The sequence below is a fragment of the Pseudorasbora parva genome, chromosome 6 (genome assembly GCF_024679245.1).
Source record: "Pseudorasbora parva isolate DD20220531a chromosome 6, ASM2467924v1, whole genome shotgun sequence".
Classification (NCBI taxonomy): domain Eukaryota; kingdom Metazoa; phylum Chordata; class Actinopteri; order Cypriniformes; family Gobionidae; genus Pseudorasbora; species Pseudorasbora parva.
Window position 1 is genome coordinate 23,487,338 of NC_090177.1, and position 17,279 is coordinate 23,504,616.

The 17,279-nt window shown below is 35.3% G+C and overlaps 1 protein-coding gene across 2 annotated transcripts; it reads right to left on the minus strand.

Annotated features, from left to right (window-relative positions):
• Window positions 1–1,811: 1,811 nt before the first annotated feature.
• On the minus strand, window positions 1,812–12,251 carry LOC137078711 (solute carrier family 2, facilitated glucose transporter member 1-like). 2 transcript variants are annotated; one of them, XM_067446285.1, is made up of 10 exons: window positions 11,994–12,251; window positions 9,082–9,177; window positions 6,519–6,679; window positions 6,202–6,442; window positions 5,956–6,118; window positions 5,698–5,885; window positions 4,380–4,484; window positions 4,185–4,286; window positions 3,898–4,101; window positions 1,812–3,818 (listed from the first exon to the last, which is right to left on the minus strand). In XM_067446285.1, the coding sequence occupies exons 1-10, from the start codon at window positions 12,009–12,011 to the stop codon at window positions 3,630–3,632; spliced, it is 1,467 nt and encodes a 488-aa protein (XP_067302386.1). In that variant the 5' UTR covers window positions 12,012–12,251; the 3' UTR covers window positions 1,812–3,629. The 2 variants fall into 2 exon arrangements, with proteins under 2 accessions (XP_067302386.1, XP_067302387.1); XM_067446286.1 differs by lacking the exons at window positions 9,082–9,177; window positions 11,994–12,251 and having other exon boundaries at window positions 1,813–3,818; window positions 6,523–6,638.
• Between the last annotated feature and the right edge of the window lie 5,028 nt (window positions 12,252–17,279).

Sequence of the window (17,279 nt, forward strand, 5' to 3'; positions counted from 1 at the left end):
AGGAGACTGTGTCTGCATGACTGCACATACAAACTAATGGATTTCTTCTTCCCCTTTTTTAAAATTTTGCAAAATCAATTCAAGTGCACACAAAGTCAGCATTCCAGCTGCAGTGTCTGCATGTTTAATGCGTTGTTTAGTCTTTAATATATGACATGGAATGGACAGTACTTTTTCTGTCTTTCACTGATTTTTATCCCTAAGGCAATTTGTGGTACATTGATAACTGTGTTACCACTGAAACTGTTGATCTCCTCAACACATGAAAACACATCATTTATTCTGGCAGGATGCTGCAATATGTTGCTTCGTGACAAAATTACAAGACAATTTCATTACGCTAAGAGGATTTTGCTGGCAATTGAAAGACTGCCCACTAAACTCCACTAGGTCCAAATGTAGCCAACATTTTCTTTTCCTAGAAGGATTGAAGATGGATGATCTATTGAAATGGCCTATTGTAGGCCTACATTAACATGAACAGCTGTAGAAAATGAATTATGTTATCACGACCAAATATTGCTCACAACAGTATAGTACCATATATTACTCCCATTTTGTGGTATCCTACTCTTTACAGGTATTACAATACGATTATTATTAAAATTGTGTGATTAGTAAATCTACAAAATCATCAAAAAAAACAAGCCTATAGCCTATACAAGCCTTTCTTTGTGTCGATGATACAGACAGCGATAGAAAGATGTGTTGGTGAATGCAGTTTATACATTTATTTAGTTAACTTCGACTATTTGTAATTACTAAAACGAATATGGGTGCATAGCCTACTTATGCCGCCTTCACCATGTACTAGTGGAAGTTTCCAACTTCCCACTTCCACTTCCAAGTCGTGATTAAAGGGTTAGTTCACCCAACAAATTAAAATTAGCCCATGATTTACTCACCGTCAAGTCATCCTAGGTGTATATGACATTCTTCTTTCAGACAAATATAATCAGAGTTATATTAAAAATGTCCTGGCTTTTTCAAGCTTTATAATGGCATTGACTGTTATTTGTTTTTAAAGTCCATAAAAGTGCATCTGTCCATCAAATAAATTGCTCCACACTGCTTCGGGTCCTTCTGAAGTGAATCGATGCGTTTGTGCAAGAAAAAAAATCCATATTTAAAACTTTATAAACTTAAATTATTCACCTTACAGTAAAAGTGTAGTGCCTCTCGCAGTTTAAAATGCTTATACTAATGCCTAAGCATTTTGATCATTAACTTTATAAAATTTTAAATATGGATATTTTTCTGACACAAACACATCGATTCACTTCAGGAGGCATTTATTAACCCCCCGGAGCTGTGTAGAGCAGTTATATGACAGATATATGCACTATGGATGGACTTCAAAAACAGAGCAACAGTCAATGCCATTATAATGCTTGGAAGAGCCAGGACATTTTTAATATAACTCTGATTGCATTCGTCTGACAGAAGAATGTCATACACACCTAGGATGACTTTAGGGTCAGTAAATCATGAGCTAATTTTCATGTTTGGGGGAACTAACCCTTTAAGAGCTCATCCCATTTGAATTTTGACAATTTTGTATTAGCATTATAGATAACATATAGTTGTAGAAAGGACATACATTTAAGGGATAATTCTTCCTCAAAAATGTATCATCATTTACTCACCCTCAGTCATGTTACATGAGTTTTTTTTAGTTTTTATGGTAATCAAAACTCATTGAAAGTCTTGATCCAGATCAGACTGAAACTATTACAGAGAGAAATACTGCCATCTTTTGGTGTTGGGAATAATTGTGGCTTTATTTATGAATTATAATATATAATATATTTATCTTAAACACCTTTATGTAAACATTGTTACTAAGCAATGATCTAAACAGAGACTAAGGAAAAATAAATAAATAAAAATACACATTTTCTTTCTCTGTTGCAGTTTTATTAGATTCTTTTTTTCAAACTAAAAATTGATTATTTAGAAAATGTAGGATACCCAGCAAGGATGTCTTGGCACTTGTGTTGGATTTCTAATGCAATTTCTGTGACATGATGAACAAAACCACATCTCATCTTTTAGGAAGTTTAAAAAAATTCAAAGTACTAAGCATATCTATTAAAAATGCTTTAGTAAACCTGAACTTATGTACATTCTCTAAAGTGTCAGTATATGCTATTTTAAGTGAAAACAACATAGTACATATAACTTTATACATTAAAAATATTTTTTTTTACATAAGAAATATTAGAAGCCAGTTTAATTCATAATGCCTAGCATATGTGGAATAAATAAACAGGATGTGAACAATTATTGCACTTTTGCAAAAACAATATACTAAATTCTCATCATCTCACAAGCACTATAAACATTATGCTCAAATCTAAAAAATATATAATTGTTTATATCATAATATGACAAACATATTACAGCTAATTTATTAGAGGTCAAAATGAGATTTGGAAAGATATTAAACTTCATAGTCTTGGAAACCAAATCGACACTTCTGAGCAGGACTGCAATATGAAATTAAATAATTGCTTTACATTTGTATTTCTAGTGTTAGTATCTTAATGCTCCTTGTGAAGCTACAGTTCAAGTATTAATAAACAAATATCATAATCTGACACCATAATGTAGCAATATGTAGTTCTAACATAATTATGCTTGATATAACATCAGCAGAAATATCAGAACTCATCATATGTTAACTGGACAATAACAAAGATGTGTTAAAACGGTCTTAGTCTTAGAAAAAAAAAAATTCTGACAAAAAGTTAAATTGTGCGAAATTAATCATTCAATTGATCTAGTAGTACACAAATATTCAATCACAAATGCACAGTAACTGTGATTATTATTTAGATTTAGATACCATTTCAGAATGAGAAAACATATAAAGGAAGACAATCAATGAAAGTTAAGGTGTGAGCAAAAAACATGACTTTCTGTGCTGCGGTTAAGCTGTATATGATGTGGGAATGTGGAATACTGCATGCTACACCATACTTCATACAGCATATTATTTTTAAAATATAGTATGTAAAAAAATAATAGTATAGTTTCTAAAAAAATAGGTAATGTATAGGCCAGAAAAAAAATTTTTTTAACTGTAGTATGGTACACAGTTGTCACATTGTTGGATATTCTACACTGGAGAGAGTAGTCTGGTTACGATCTCAGAAATAATTATGCTAATTCTGCAATGTTTAATATAACTTTGTGTATTCACACTTTTGTCAGTCCAGTTAAATAATGAGTAAATATTTAGAAATAGTATGTACTGGTCAAATAATGCACAGTTAGGCAAATGTTTAGCAAGACAATTAAGCACCCTACTGAACAATCCAGCATACACCAGCATGAATTCCATGTTGGTCTAGGCCGGTTTGCTTGTCAGAGCTGGTCATGCTGTTCTTAAGCAAAACTGAGCTGGTGCATCTGGTGCACCCGCACTCTTGCTTCCCATGCTGGGGACCAGCATGCAAAACATACCTTATTCTGGGGACCAGCAATACTTTTCAGCAGGGATACAATGCAATCCGAAAAATACATAGTAAACACTGCATAACCTATGGCATTCCTAGTAAGAGTAATAGGGAAGTTTGCCATTGTAAATAGCATTGTAAAGTAATCTATATTATTATTGTATAAACTCAGAGCTGTGAGTCTGCTCCCAGTGTGTTCAGATCATCTCGGGTATATTTCTCTGACCCTGAGCGGAAGCTCGCCGAGATCTCGTCAAATGTTCGGCCTTTGGTCTCAGGTACTTTGAAGTAGGTGAAGACAAAGAATATCAGCAGGAGGATGGTGAAGATGATGAAAACATACGGGCCTGTCAGTTCCTATAAAGGGAACAAACAGTGAGTATCTGAACGTGAGAAATGACAAGAAAAGAATATTACTGTGTTTGTGTTCCCATACCTCAACATACTGGAAGCACATTCCCACTAAGAAGTTGGCAAACCAGTTGGAGAAACCAGCAACAGCAAAGGCAGAGGGCCTGGGGCCTTGACTGAAGAGTTCTGCCACAATGAACCATGGGATCGGGCCTGGTCCGATCTCAAAAAATGCCACAAAACTGAAGATGGCTACAATGCTGACGTACGACATCCATTTCACTTCGTCCTGAGAAGGATGATTAGCGAATAAATGGCATAAGTTTACACCCAACACCGAAATATAATATATCAGTGTAATCATATACATACTAGTAGCGCCATAGCTATGGTCATGAGAACAGAAGACCCAGCCATTCCCATTAGCCCAATAAGATGGAGTGATCTTCGGCCAGCTCGCTCCACTATGAACAGCTGAATCAGAGGGGGATAAGCATTTCAACCAAAAGTCTCTCACAGGTCAAAACAAAGGACAAATTTACATGAAATATGTTCTTACTAACTTACCGACACCACTGTGAATGCTGTGTTCACAACTCCAGCACCAATGGTGGCATAGACCGGCTCAGACACCCCTGCTTTCTCAAATATATCAGTAGAGTAATAAAACACCTGAAAAACACAATTCAATTCACTGAACATGCAAATCAGTGTTTATGAAATGGCAGCAACAGAGGGTACTCAACCAGAATACGTATTTTGCTGCCATATTTGTGATTGTTACACATTCAACAAGTGTGTGCATTGGTATTTATGATATAATTGAATCCTATGTTTTTATGTTATTCTTAACCATAAAGAAAAGGTGGTTTACTTTGCAGAGTTAAAGAGTCATTAAAGAGTCATTAAGAGAAAAAAAAAATCTGTCATTAATTACATGTCATATATACATATATATTTATATTATTTGGAACAAATTAGCTGAAGATGAACAAATAAATATCTCATGAACAAGTTTAGGTAATTTTCCATAAATTTTCTCTTGCCGCAGATATTTGACACTGGCTTTATCCAATTTCCAGAGATCACCTTAAAACCGCCAGTACATAACTATACTTTAAATACTTTGATATACTTTGGTTAATCTTCAAAACCCAAATGAAGGTACTTTAAATTAAACCTAAAAGGTTACAGGTTAACCAAAACGTACAAAACGGTCCAAAAAAGCCATAAGGAGATCGTAAAATTAATTCATATGAACAGAGTGGCTCAATCCAAGTCTTGTAAACAGACACAAACCCTTTTTATGACGAACAGATTTAATAAACATCTAAACGACTGACACATAAAAGCTCACAGAGAAGCGCAGAAGCACAGAGCTAACACAGAAGCTCAAAAGTATGTATGTGTTTTTTAAATATATAATTAAAAACCTAAATTAATCTGTTCATTATATAAAACAATCATGTCTCTTCACACTTGGATTAAAACAATCAATTCATATGGATTAATTTTAAGATGCCTTTATTTCTTTTTTGGGCCTTTTTGAAAGTATTGAAAGAATTTGGATTTTCAATGGAGGAACAGAAACCTTTAAAAGTATCTTGTATTTCGAAGATTAATTAAAGTCTTTTGGGGTTGGAATAAAACAAGTGTGAGTAAATCATGACAGAAATTTAATTTTGGGGTGAACTAAACCTTTAATAGTTCTAATATTAAATTAATAATAATAATTTTAATACAAATAAATGTATGTTTTATTGTTTTATGTACCTTTTAAATAATAAATACATAAATGCATGGTATTTCTAAAATAAAAAGCAATAGAATTTGATGGGAAGATGGATGAATTGACATAAAAATGGAATGAAAAAGGAAAACGTACAGCATTGATACCAGAGAGTTGCTGCGAGAGCTGCAGCATGATGGCAATGAAGATGGGCTGGCGGTAGAGCGATGAGCGGAACAGCTCAGGGATGGTGACCTTCTTCTCCCTCATCATCTGCCTGCTCTCCTCCCTCATCTCCTGCATGTCTGCATCCACATCATCAGTGCCACGCAGCTTCTTCAGCACTGTGGAAATGAGTTCATTAGGCTGACTGCAAAAACAGATAACATCTTAAGTGGGGCCTAAAAAACTCACCAATCTTGGCTTTGCCCTCCTCTTTCTGGTTGATGAGGAGGAAGCGTGGGCTCTCGGGGCAGAAGGGCAGTAGGGCACACTGGATTAAGGCTGGGATGAAAGTAAAGCCAAGTAGGAAGGGCCACATTGTCGGGGTCCCCATGATTTCTTTAATACCAAAGATCTATAGAAAAAAGATCCTAATAATCAGAAAGACTCAAGGATCGCTAAAGGTGGCCTTAAAATAAAGAGAACACTTTAATTAACCTGTGCCATGAGGATGCCAATGACAATGCCAAGCTGATGAAGTGTACCCAGCGCCCCACGTAATGAAGTTGGTGCGATTTCTCCTACATACATTGGTACAAAGCCTGTGGACAGGCCAGAGTATAGGCCGACAATGAAGCGTCCAATAATAAGCATCTCCCAGGATTCAGCCAGCTTGGAAAAGCCCAATAAAGCAGCAGATATGAAGGCCAAAATATTAACCATTAGCATTGAGTTCCTCCTGTTAAAAGATTAGAAAGAGAAAGTTTAAAGACAAGGGAAGTGTCTGTAAAGTTCTGATTGTATATTTAAGTTACCTGCCAAAGCGGTTTACAAAGAGGCCCACTGAGAAGGATCCGAAAATGCCACCTACAGAGAAAATGGCCACTGATACGGACCAGAGGGTAGTTAAAGTGGTCGACGGTATGTCCTCGGAATACCTCTTATTCCACGTCTCATTGTAGAAGCTCTCAATGATCTACGATAGAAAAAAATTATTACTCCTTTGGTATGAGAATGTGTTCATTTTGATACCCTTTTCTTTAAAGGGGTGATGAATTGAGAAATCAACTTTCCCTTGAGCTTTTGCTATATTAAAGGTCATGGTAATATAAAAATATCCTGTTTCAGAGCTGAAAACATCCTTGTTAGTCAAAGAAAAGCTTTTATAGACACCAGGCCCAGAAAACAATCGTGTGCGCATCTATACGTCATCAAGTGACACGCCTCTACAGCACGCCTAATTCAGTACCCCCACCCACCAACTCAGTCCCTCATAATCTTCCTTCAGGTCCTAATATTAGGAATGTGTGGTTGAACTTTATTTTTAATGAAGTTCCAGGTCACGTGGGGAAGACAGTGGTGTTCACTTTTTTGCAGACATTTGAGATTAAAAAACAGTCTTGTTTCTTCTATATTGGATCCAACAGGAATGGTGCAGCACACTTATGTGAGTAAAACGTGTTTTTATATGTAATAGTATTGCATTGTTATAGATAATTTTGATTATGTGTACGTGTCTTAACAGAACATACCTTTAGAACGCTGGACTCAGACATGTATGGGCCAGGCTCGCAAGGCTATGTGTTTTCCAGACGGGCTACAATTCCCCGTCGGCAGGTCGATGAATCTCATAAGATTCCTTTCTTTTTCTGCAGTGTTCTCTCTCTCTTGACTTGACATTTGAAGGGCTCGCTTGCACGTGTGTGTGTGTGCCCGTGGTTCACGCTTATATTGACCTATCGTGTGGGCTATGTAATACAAAAAGAATAGTCCAATCAATCGCAGGTGGATGAGAAATAAATCATTGTGTTTGTTTGAAGACGTTTATTCCAGTTGCCACTTTCAAAATGACCCCTCCCTCATGTGAACTGAACTGAACAGGGAAGCTGAAGCTCATTAAATATGCAATCTTATCCAATCCTAGCCGTGGACGTTTACTTCCAAGTCTCCAGTGCGTCACGCTCATCAAAACCCAACGTTAAGTCTCAAAACCAATGTAGAAAATAGCCTATTAGTTATTAGTTAACCCCACTGACATTGACCTCAGACAACAGTATACTTTTTTTTTAAAGCCAGTTAATGACGCCTTTAAAAAAATCACACAACTAATTGTCTGACTTTGCAGCTTCATTCTAGTCATTTGCTCTAGCAGTTCCACATTGCCGTTAACAGAGGGACAAATTATGTCATCATTTACACACCCTGAAGTCGTTCCAAACTTGTATAAAATTATTTCTTCTGCTGAACACAAAAGAAGATATTTTGAAGAATATGGGGAACTAAACCACTGATGGACAGCATTGACTTCCATAGTAGGGGAAACAAATACTATGGAAGTCAATGCAGTCCATCAACTGTTTGGTTACCAACATTCATTAAAATATATATATATTTTTTTTGTGTTTATCAGAACAAAGAAATGTATACAAGATTGGAACAACTTCACGGTGTGTAAATGATGACATAATTTTCATGTTTGGGTGAACTGTTCCTTCATCAAAAAAATCATCAAACATAAATATTTTTCTTCCTCATTAAAGAAAAAAAACAAGAAAGAATAATAATAATAAAAACTAGCTATTCACTCAAATTTTAACCTAATTTTAACATTGATTTCTTAAGGATTATGTGACACTAAAGACTGTGAAATAATGGCTGCTGTAAATACAGCTTTGTCATGGCATGAATAAATTAAATTTAAAAATATGTACAATACAAAAGTTATTTTAAATTGTAATATCTCATAACTTGTTTTTTGATAAAAAAGTTATTTTAACAGAGCGATTTCAGTCTCACTGACCCCAAACTTTTGAACAGTCAAAAAATGCTCAACAAACTATTTACTTATAATCTTAAAATACCTGTCACAGGAACGATGATGTCCTTACCGGCTCCTTGACTTTTGACTTTCTCTCTTTATCCCGTTAAAAGACTAATGTAACCTATGGCCCATGATTTCTATATATAGAATTCTCTCAAGTATGTGGGGTTTATCCAGAGCTGTCATGACTCATAAAGAGGTCAAGTTCATTTATTCATTCATTATCCATTGTGAACGATTAAAAAAATATTCGTTGCAGACTACCAGTAAAAAAAGCATCAGAATGCAGTTATAAGAATCTCATCTGAAGAGCTTAGTCCTTGTCTATTATTAGATCACTCTGAACATGTGAATCAGCATATTTTAATAGGCTATTCTAAAAGGAGGATTAATACAGCATATAGTTTACAATTAATCTAAAATTAGATCCATACATAATGACACTAACATACAAACATCAATAATAGCAAACTATAAATTACCCTATTTATCAAATAGCCATATGCAGATGTAAATGTGCTTATAGGGCAATTTTCATATGTCATGTCTGTGTTTACCTTCTGAGGGGCATTTATGACTCCTGTGTTGTAGCCAAACTGCAAAGAGCCAATCACAGCAGTCCCAACAGCCATCAACAGATTAAACGTCAGCTGCTGTAAGGAAAGAAAAACAACAACATTTGAGTTAAACTATAATTTGGTTCACAATTTTCATACCTGAATCCTTCTGATTCAACATTTTATAGAACAATAAAAAGAATACTGATGTTGTAAAATCTGAAAATCTAATGTGCAAATTTCTTGCTGATAAATACATTTAATAATATGTGATGTGAAAGATTAATTGAGCTTAATTAGACATTTAATGCAGGGGAAGTTGAAAGGTGTGTACTGAATATGCCATTTCTATGGATTGTTTTTCACTCAGTCACTATCTAATACAATAGTTAATGCAATATTGCATGCTTTTACAGCTTTGGTTTAAGCAAAAAAAACGTAAACAGTTTGACGTGTTAAACCACCATATGAACAATGGTTCAGTTTATTGAACCCTGTTCCTACTGTGCAATGGCATGCTGAATGAGGGTTGAGGGAAACCCTGTTGATTATCAAGTATGATCCTATTACAGGCCCGGCAGCACCTGAGCCAACGCACGCACTCATACCAAGACTACTCCAGCCTCTTATTCCAATCCACTCAAACAACCACAGGCTTTTACATAACACGCTCAACAGGCCTTCAAAGACAACCACTTTATCTTGAGCACAAGCACGTTAAGTCAGAATAACTATAGGCCTACAAAACACTGGAATTCCAACATGTGAATTTTAACATACTCTTAAGGATTTCTTAAGCAACACATCACTTTAGTCTATATTTAAACATGTTTGATCTCAACAGGCACAAAACTCTTATATGTGTGTACTAAGCCAACGAAATAAGATATACAAAATAAAATATGAAATAAAATAAATTCAAAAAAAGATATGAAAACATTATTTCTGAATGGTTTAAAATTAACGTCAGTGGAATCATTCGTCATAACTTTGACAAATCCTTGTCAGAACGTTAGTCAATGTTCTTAGAACGTTCCGAGTTAGCTGAGAAAAGCCAAACCCACATACGTTTTCAGAATATACACCTAAATATTATTCAAGCGTCTAGCCATCAACAACCACTTATTCTCAAGTTTAAGAAGGTTACATGATCAGTAGCCTTTTAATAGTATTTAATCTGGCATCCTGTGCACTGCAGGCCCGCTGTGTTTTAGCAAACATTCCCCGCAATAAAAGGTAACTGTTGTGGTCCGATTGCGCCCCCTGGCGGATAGGCTTTGTACTGCTCTGAATCAGACTGTTTACATCTAACACTTCAACTGGGATAGTTCACACAGAAATACAAATTGTCATGACTTACTCGTCCTCAAGTTGTTCCAAACCTGTATGAGTTTCTTTAGTCTGTTAAACACAAAAGAAGATATTTTAAAGAATGTTGTTAACCAGACAGCTGACGGCACCCATTGACCTCCAGGAAATACGTCAATGCGTGCCGTCAACTGTTTGGTTACTAACATTCATTAAAATATCTTCCTTTACATTTAATGGACGAAAGAAATGCGTACAGGTTTGGAACAACATGAGGGTGAGTAAATAATGACAGAATGTATTTTCTTTTCCCTTCTCTTTAAACCTTGTTAAATAGGCCTTATATATATATTTTATACATGTAATTCATTGCAGTTACAGTTTATATATATACATACATATATATACATACATATATATATATATATATATATATATATATATATATATATATATATATATATATATATATATATATATATATATATATATATATATATATATATATGATGTGTTTTATGCATGTTCACTGGATAAAGTAGGCCTCAAGGTCTTAGGAAAAGCTTAACATTCCAGATTAAATACAGAAATATTAATAAGCAATGCAATGTCCACTGAGTCAAAGGGGTTTAGAGTTTAAAGGGTTTACAGCAGTACTTTTTCCTTAAGTCTTGCTCAACAATAAGAAGCTGTTGGGTACCCTTTCAAAAGGTATAGGCTACACCTTTGTACCTAGAGAGTGTGTAGGACTTCAAGAAACATATTTGTTCCAAAAGTGTATGCCTATATGGTACAGAATAGAACCTTTTTAAAAGAAACTGTCCATGTGACTGCTTTTGTACCATTTTATTCTGAGAGCATTAACAGTTAATGTTACAAATTAATTTGACAATCAATCTCCCTAAAGGACCTTTTAAAAGGGACAAGTGTCTCAAAATAGCATATTTTCTCTTGTTTTGTAAATATTCTGTAAATACTAATAATGCAAAGCAACACTATTTTTCCTTAGTGACCCTGCAGCTGACTAGTTCTCTTGTTCAGAAGAGGCTGTGATCACATTTATGTTTAGCCTTCTTTTGTATCACTTTACTTCCCTGGCAAACAAGATGCATCTGATTTATGTCAATGGAAACAAAGGGTTAAAGTAAATAATTTGTTTCTCCCCTAAATACCCTGGTAATGCGGTGGTCTGAGAGGTCGTAGGTTTAATAGATTGTATCACATATTTCTGTTATTTGAGGATTTAAACCTGATGGCATGAGTCCTTTGTAGCTGGAGACAAAAACAAAAATAAATCAAAAAATAAATTGTTTCTCTATTTTTGTTTTGTTTTAGGTGAATACTAGTTTTGGTTTCTTGAAACAATTCCTCAGGCGTGAATGGCAAACTTCGAAACGGTAGGCTAGACTATATTGAAAAAAAAAAAATGTAGTAGGCTAATGTACTACATTAATTGTCCTAATGCACAACATTTATCATAAGTAACGTTATAGCCTAAAGTTAAATTATCACTACACTATAGAGTTATAAGACTCTAAGATATTGTCATCGCATGAGAAATACAACGACATGTAACGTCTATCACGAGATAAATATTACCTTACCTTTTTATTAGACTCCATGCTGGCAGGTTAAAAACGTTTTATAAGTTAGGGATAAATATGTTCTTCTTTTCGTTGTGGTGGAAAACTGCAGTCCTAAAGTCAACTTAAAAAAGCATATTATAGGCTATTAGGCGCGAAGATATCATAATTCAATATCCTTAATGTATCATCCCATTTGTCATTTTGAAAGAAGCCTATATTAGTAGAATGTATACTATTGTAACTGCGTCTGTCAGGTGTTTTCAGATAACTGCCATTCAGTGGTGTAAAGCGCTTAATATAAATTCTCGAACACATGCTCTCATTGGCTGTTGCTTACGTCTGAGAGTGGCAATGTACATGCGTGGGAATAAGCGCCCCGATTGGCTGCACCGATTCAATGGAGTGTCGTAATGGTAAATGTCCATATAACTTGTTAGCGTTTTTGTCAACTAGCTATTTTAAGTATTAATAAATATTACGTATATTACGTATATATAAAGAAAAAATAATAAAGAAATTCAGTAGGATATATATATATATATATATATATATATATATATATATATATATATATATATATATATATATATATATATATATATATATATATATATATATATCCTACTGAATTTATTTATTATTTTTTCTTTATATATTTATTATATATTATTTATTTTTTGTTTCTTTTCATATCATTTTATATTTTTTTGAAAAAAATCTATAATTTATATTATAATTTACAGCCTAATACACTACTATGCTGATCGATTATGCCATAACTGATAGACTAATCAATGCATCATAACTTAAAATAGGCATGAAAATAAATTTTTTTCAAAGACTTTTTTGTCAGGGAGAAAAATTCAGCTTTCCATAATAAAATAAATAATAATGTAATTAAATTCATGAATAGATTTGATAATCTGGTATAGTGCTGGTAGTTTTGCCATTTGTTATTTTATCCTGAAACCATATCCTTAGCTTTTGTTCATCACAGTAGGAAAGAGTCCGGCAAAATTGTATGCAAAATGGGGGGAAAAAACCTTTCTCTTTCATTGTGTACATTTCATAAGAAAGGACTTTTCCTCAAAAAGAAAGGAAAGCTTCTGCTGACTTTGGTTCCTCGGGATTAAATGCTCTTTGATAGGCATTGTAAACAATAACAGACAAATGACTGATCAAAGACAGGCTTTGGTGGGGGTCTGTAGGTTGATATTGTTCAGTAAATCAAAGATATGTCTATGCCATATTACCTGGAAAGTAATTTTCTTTTGTAAATTGTAAGAAATTTGTCCAGATTGATCGTTTACTATAACGGGGAAATTATCAGTGAGACTAAGATTCATTTAATACAGCGGAAAGTCTTGCTCCACATATGACAATGCAGGTGAGCGTTTGAATCAGCTGTACTGCATGCTGTTCACTTATCTGTAGTCTATTTCTGAATATGAGACTTATCAATGAAAGCATTATTGTTAGCATGGATATAATAGCCAACACCTCTGACTTGACAGCAGTGAATATGAGAAGGATGAAATGAAAAGGTCATCCATTCCTGCATGTACTGCAAACAGAGAACTATTGCAGTTTGTCAAATACTAAAATTCAAACACATGGTTCTAATTTTATGATGCTGTTCATTTACCGAAATTTGATAGGACTGCACGCAAGTAATGCAAAATATTGTTGTATTTGAAAACAAACTTTCATTTGTTGTTCAAATCATTATGATAAAAAGTTTGTAAAAAGTCAGGTAAATGTGCCATATGGTAACATCTAAATAAACAGTTCTTATTGCCATAATTATAATTGTATTGACTAAGTTAAGTGGCTTTAAGATAAAACCTGACTAAATAAGGTTATACACCAGCAAGTCATTTTTAGAGGGTCAGGTCAGGTAGAATTAACGTCTTATGGTAACAATTACAGTGCAGTGTTAATGGTCACCATGCCATTTACCTGTGAAGGATTTTAAGGAGATGATACTGTAATCCTGAGGTCATGTGACCTTTTGAGCTAAAACATGGCTGATGCAGTCTCTCTTGACTCACTTTCGCATGACTGGAAATTCAATCCTCTCTCAAAGGGTTCGTTTACACGATTTTCTCATTAGAGCACAACAACAATAGCATTGTCTGATCACATGACTGCTCATGTTTGATTTGTGGCTTTAAACAATTAAATACTACAAAATAGCAGGTATGGTTACATTGGATTTAAGGGCTTTTCGCTCTATGCTTAACCCAAGGTAATCTGTATTTTTAAAGGGGTAGTTCACCCAAAAATGAAATGTATCCCATGATTTACTCACCCTCGAGAAAAATCTAATTGTTAAACAGTGACAGAATCGGTCTAAGAAACCATTTTATTCTCACCGTTATGGTGCAATCAATCTGAGCACAATCTAGATGGTAACTTCAACATTGTACAATACAATTTTGGAATTGGAAATTTATCTCTTAAAGATTGATGGATAGGAAGCACTTTCCCTGGCAGGTCGGTCAGAACCCAGGTTTTATAGGATGCACATACACTTATTATACTCTAACTTGTATTGGCATAAATTTCTTCTTCACGCAACACTTTGCTGCTTCATTTTATAAAGGCAACAAGTCTTAAAGGCAAATCTTGAGAAGGTTGCATGCGAGTTAATGACGCTGCAGTGGGTGTGTTGGACTTCATCTTCTGGGATGCGGGGTATACGGCCACAAGTTGGTTTACTGGCAAACAGTCTATACCTTCCCTTGAACTTGGACGTCCACTGATCTCACTTGTGATTCTTGACTAGGACTACTCTTCCAATGTGCTCTGGTCTGTTGGGGAGCCATTGTCATGAATACGGTGCCTTTTCAGTCTGACCAGGTTGGGTCACACTGACTAGATAAACTGATGGTCTATCTACTGGAAGGTGGACTTGGTGAAACATGCCTTGGATATCAGCACTGATGGCCAACACACACTCATGGAATCTGAGTAAGACCCAATGTGCGGCCAGCAGCAAGGAGTGACTCATTCATATGAGGTCATTAACCTTAAAGGAGAAATTAAAACCACACAATTCTTTACATTGTGGCGCACAATGTGGTGTGAAATAAACCATGATTTACCATCTCTTTCCCTTTCTTCTAATAGCTCCTAACTGTACCAATTATTAGATTTCTGATGAATAAGCTTCAGCTTGTTGTGGGTCTGGCAAGTTTTCTTTCAGTGCTTCTGCATGAGAAGTGGCTTGACGTCTTCCATTATGAATTATGTTTAGAGCAGGGTACCGGGCATACCTCAGCTGGTCATCATACTGCACTTTTTGTAGTTAGTTTGGATGAACCAAAGTGTTTACTGGTTCAGAACTGGCTGGTCTCTTAATCCAGGGAAGTGATCCTTCGGTTCCATGGAACAGTTGTAGTTTTTGGGATTGGAAAATTTGAATTGGAAACTTTAGGACTTTTGGACAGAGATGTTCTCTGGACATTTAGAAACAAGTAGGATAGTGGTCTATGTATTAATATTGTAAAAAGCATATGTCTAGGGTTCCATCATAAATTATGTATAATTATTACACAGCTCTGTAAAATACTTGATTCTGATGTTATGATGTATGTTATTCCCAGATAACACACTGCTCATCCGGGCAATACGAGTTATCTCGACCGGTACTACTTCTATGCTTAACGCTGGCGCCATCTTGTGGCTGTTAAATACTTAACCGGCGTGGGATACGATGGAAGATTTCAAGGCGGGTTTCCTTTGGTAAAAACAAATCTTCAGCATTAGATACAGGCTTAAAACAGTTTGGAACTGTTTTTCTTCGCGGAAGCTTTGCGTAAGAGCTAATAAAATATTTAATCTCAAGACAATATTTTGTGTAATTTATTTGAGACTAGTAGCCGTGTAATAAGTGGGATAATACACACCCATCCGGTTGTTATCGCAGTAGAATACACCCCTTTAGAGTGATGCAAGACTCCTGATCACTCTGTCGGGGTTTATTCTGCAATAACAACCGACTAGGTGTACATTATCCCTTACATAAAGTATGTGCCAACATTTGGAGAAAGTTATTAAAGACCGGGTAAAGGACCAGAACAAATGTTCTATTAAAAGCCCACTGAAGTGCCTTGAAACACAAGTGCATTATTCTGTGTTGACGTAATTTCCCCTGAAACGGCTCCAGCTGTTAGCAGCTCCTCCCCTTTTTTGAAACAGCCAATAGCATTTCGTCACAGTTTGACAAGAGCGGACCTTTCTGTTTGGTAAAGCCAGTTTCCTCTACTCTTTATCATCATAATGTCCTCCATATCGCTTTGAAATGCAGCCTTCTGTGCAGAATTCAAATGGGTCCGATATGTTTTGTTGTCTGTGCCGACTCGCACATCATCCTCCCTGCCATCTCCCCCTCCCTCTCTCATTTCTGTCAATACGGGGGAGGGGGAGATGTGAGCAAGTATGTTTCAGGCGTGACTTTTTACTGCGCTGAGTCGAAGTACTCTCAGAAGTGCTATTCCGCCATACATTATAGTTCTCCTTTTTAATCCACTTAGAAAAGCGCCACGTTTTATTTTATGTCATCGTACTTGATCATTCAACTATTGGTGTAACTGTATTTAAATAGGGAAAATGTGGAGGTGTTTGGTCACTTCTAACTTGATCTCTGTTTGGTACCATAGTGAATGAACTGGGCTTAGTGGATTAAGCTAAATGCTATCAGATCATCACCGCGCGTCAAAGCGACTAAGTGCACACACTTAGATGAGAGAGGTATGTATAAACTTGTTTTATTTAAGGGAATAACATAGTTTAATATGAAAAAGCGGTGAAGTATCCCTTTACGTTGTTAGCCATAGAATGTTCTGAGAATGTTTGCAATCATTTATATTGCAAATATTAAAGCATGAAAATTGGGGATTTTGAATGCACAGTGTGAAAACCTTGAAACTTAATTTCTAATCAGTAGGTAAATCAGTAAATACTGAAAGTGTAAAATAAGGAAAAAGATAACCTAAACACACGGTTAAATTTTAGTTTCAAAGACCCCTTTGAAATATTGTGCATCTAATATGCATTGTTTTTGGGTCAGTCAGTTCACAAAGTTCAAAAGGAGACAGTCATTGCCTTCGCAAGGCTGATCAAGCAAGCGTCTACACCACCATCTCTTTCTGTCCTCATCTCTGTCATTTTCATTATCTGCACTGACACCGTCATTGAGGCTCATGGCACTGAATGAAAGAGCACATTCTTGCAGATTAAATGGAAACTTTTACACTAACAATGATGGAACATTATGACTCAGGCTAATGGAGAGGCCCA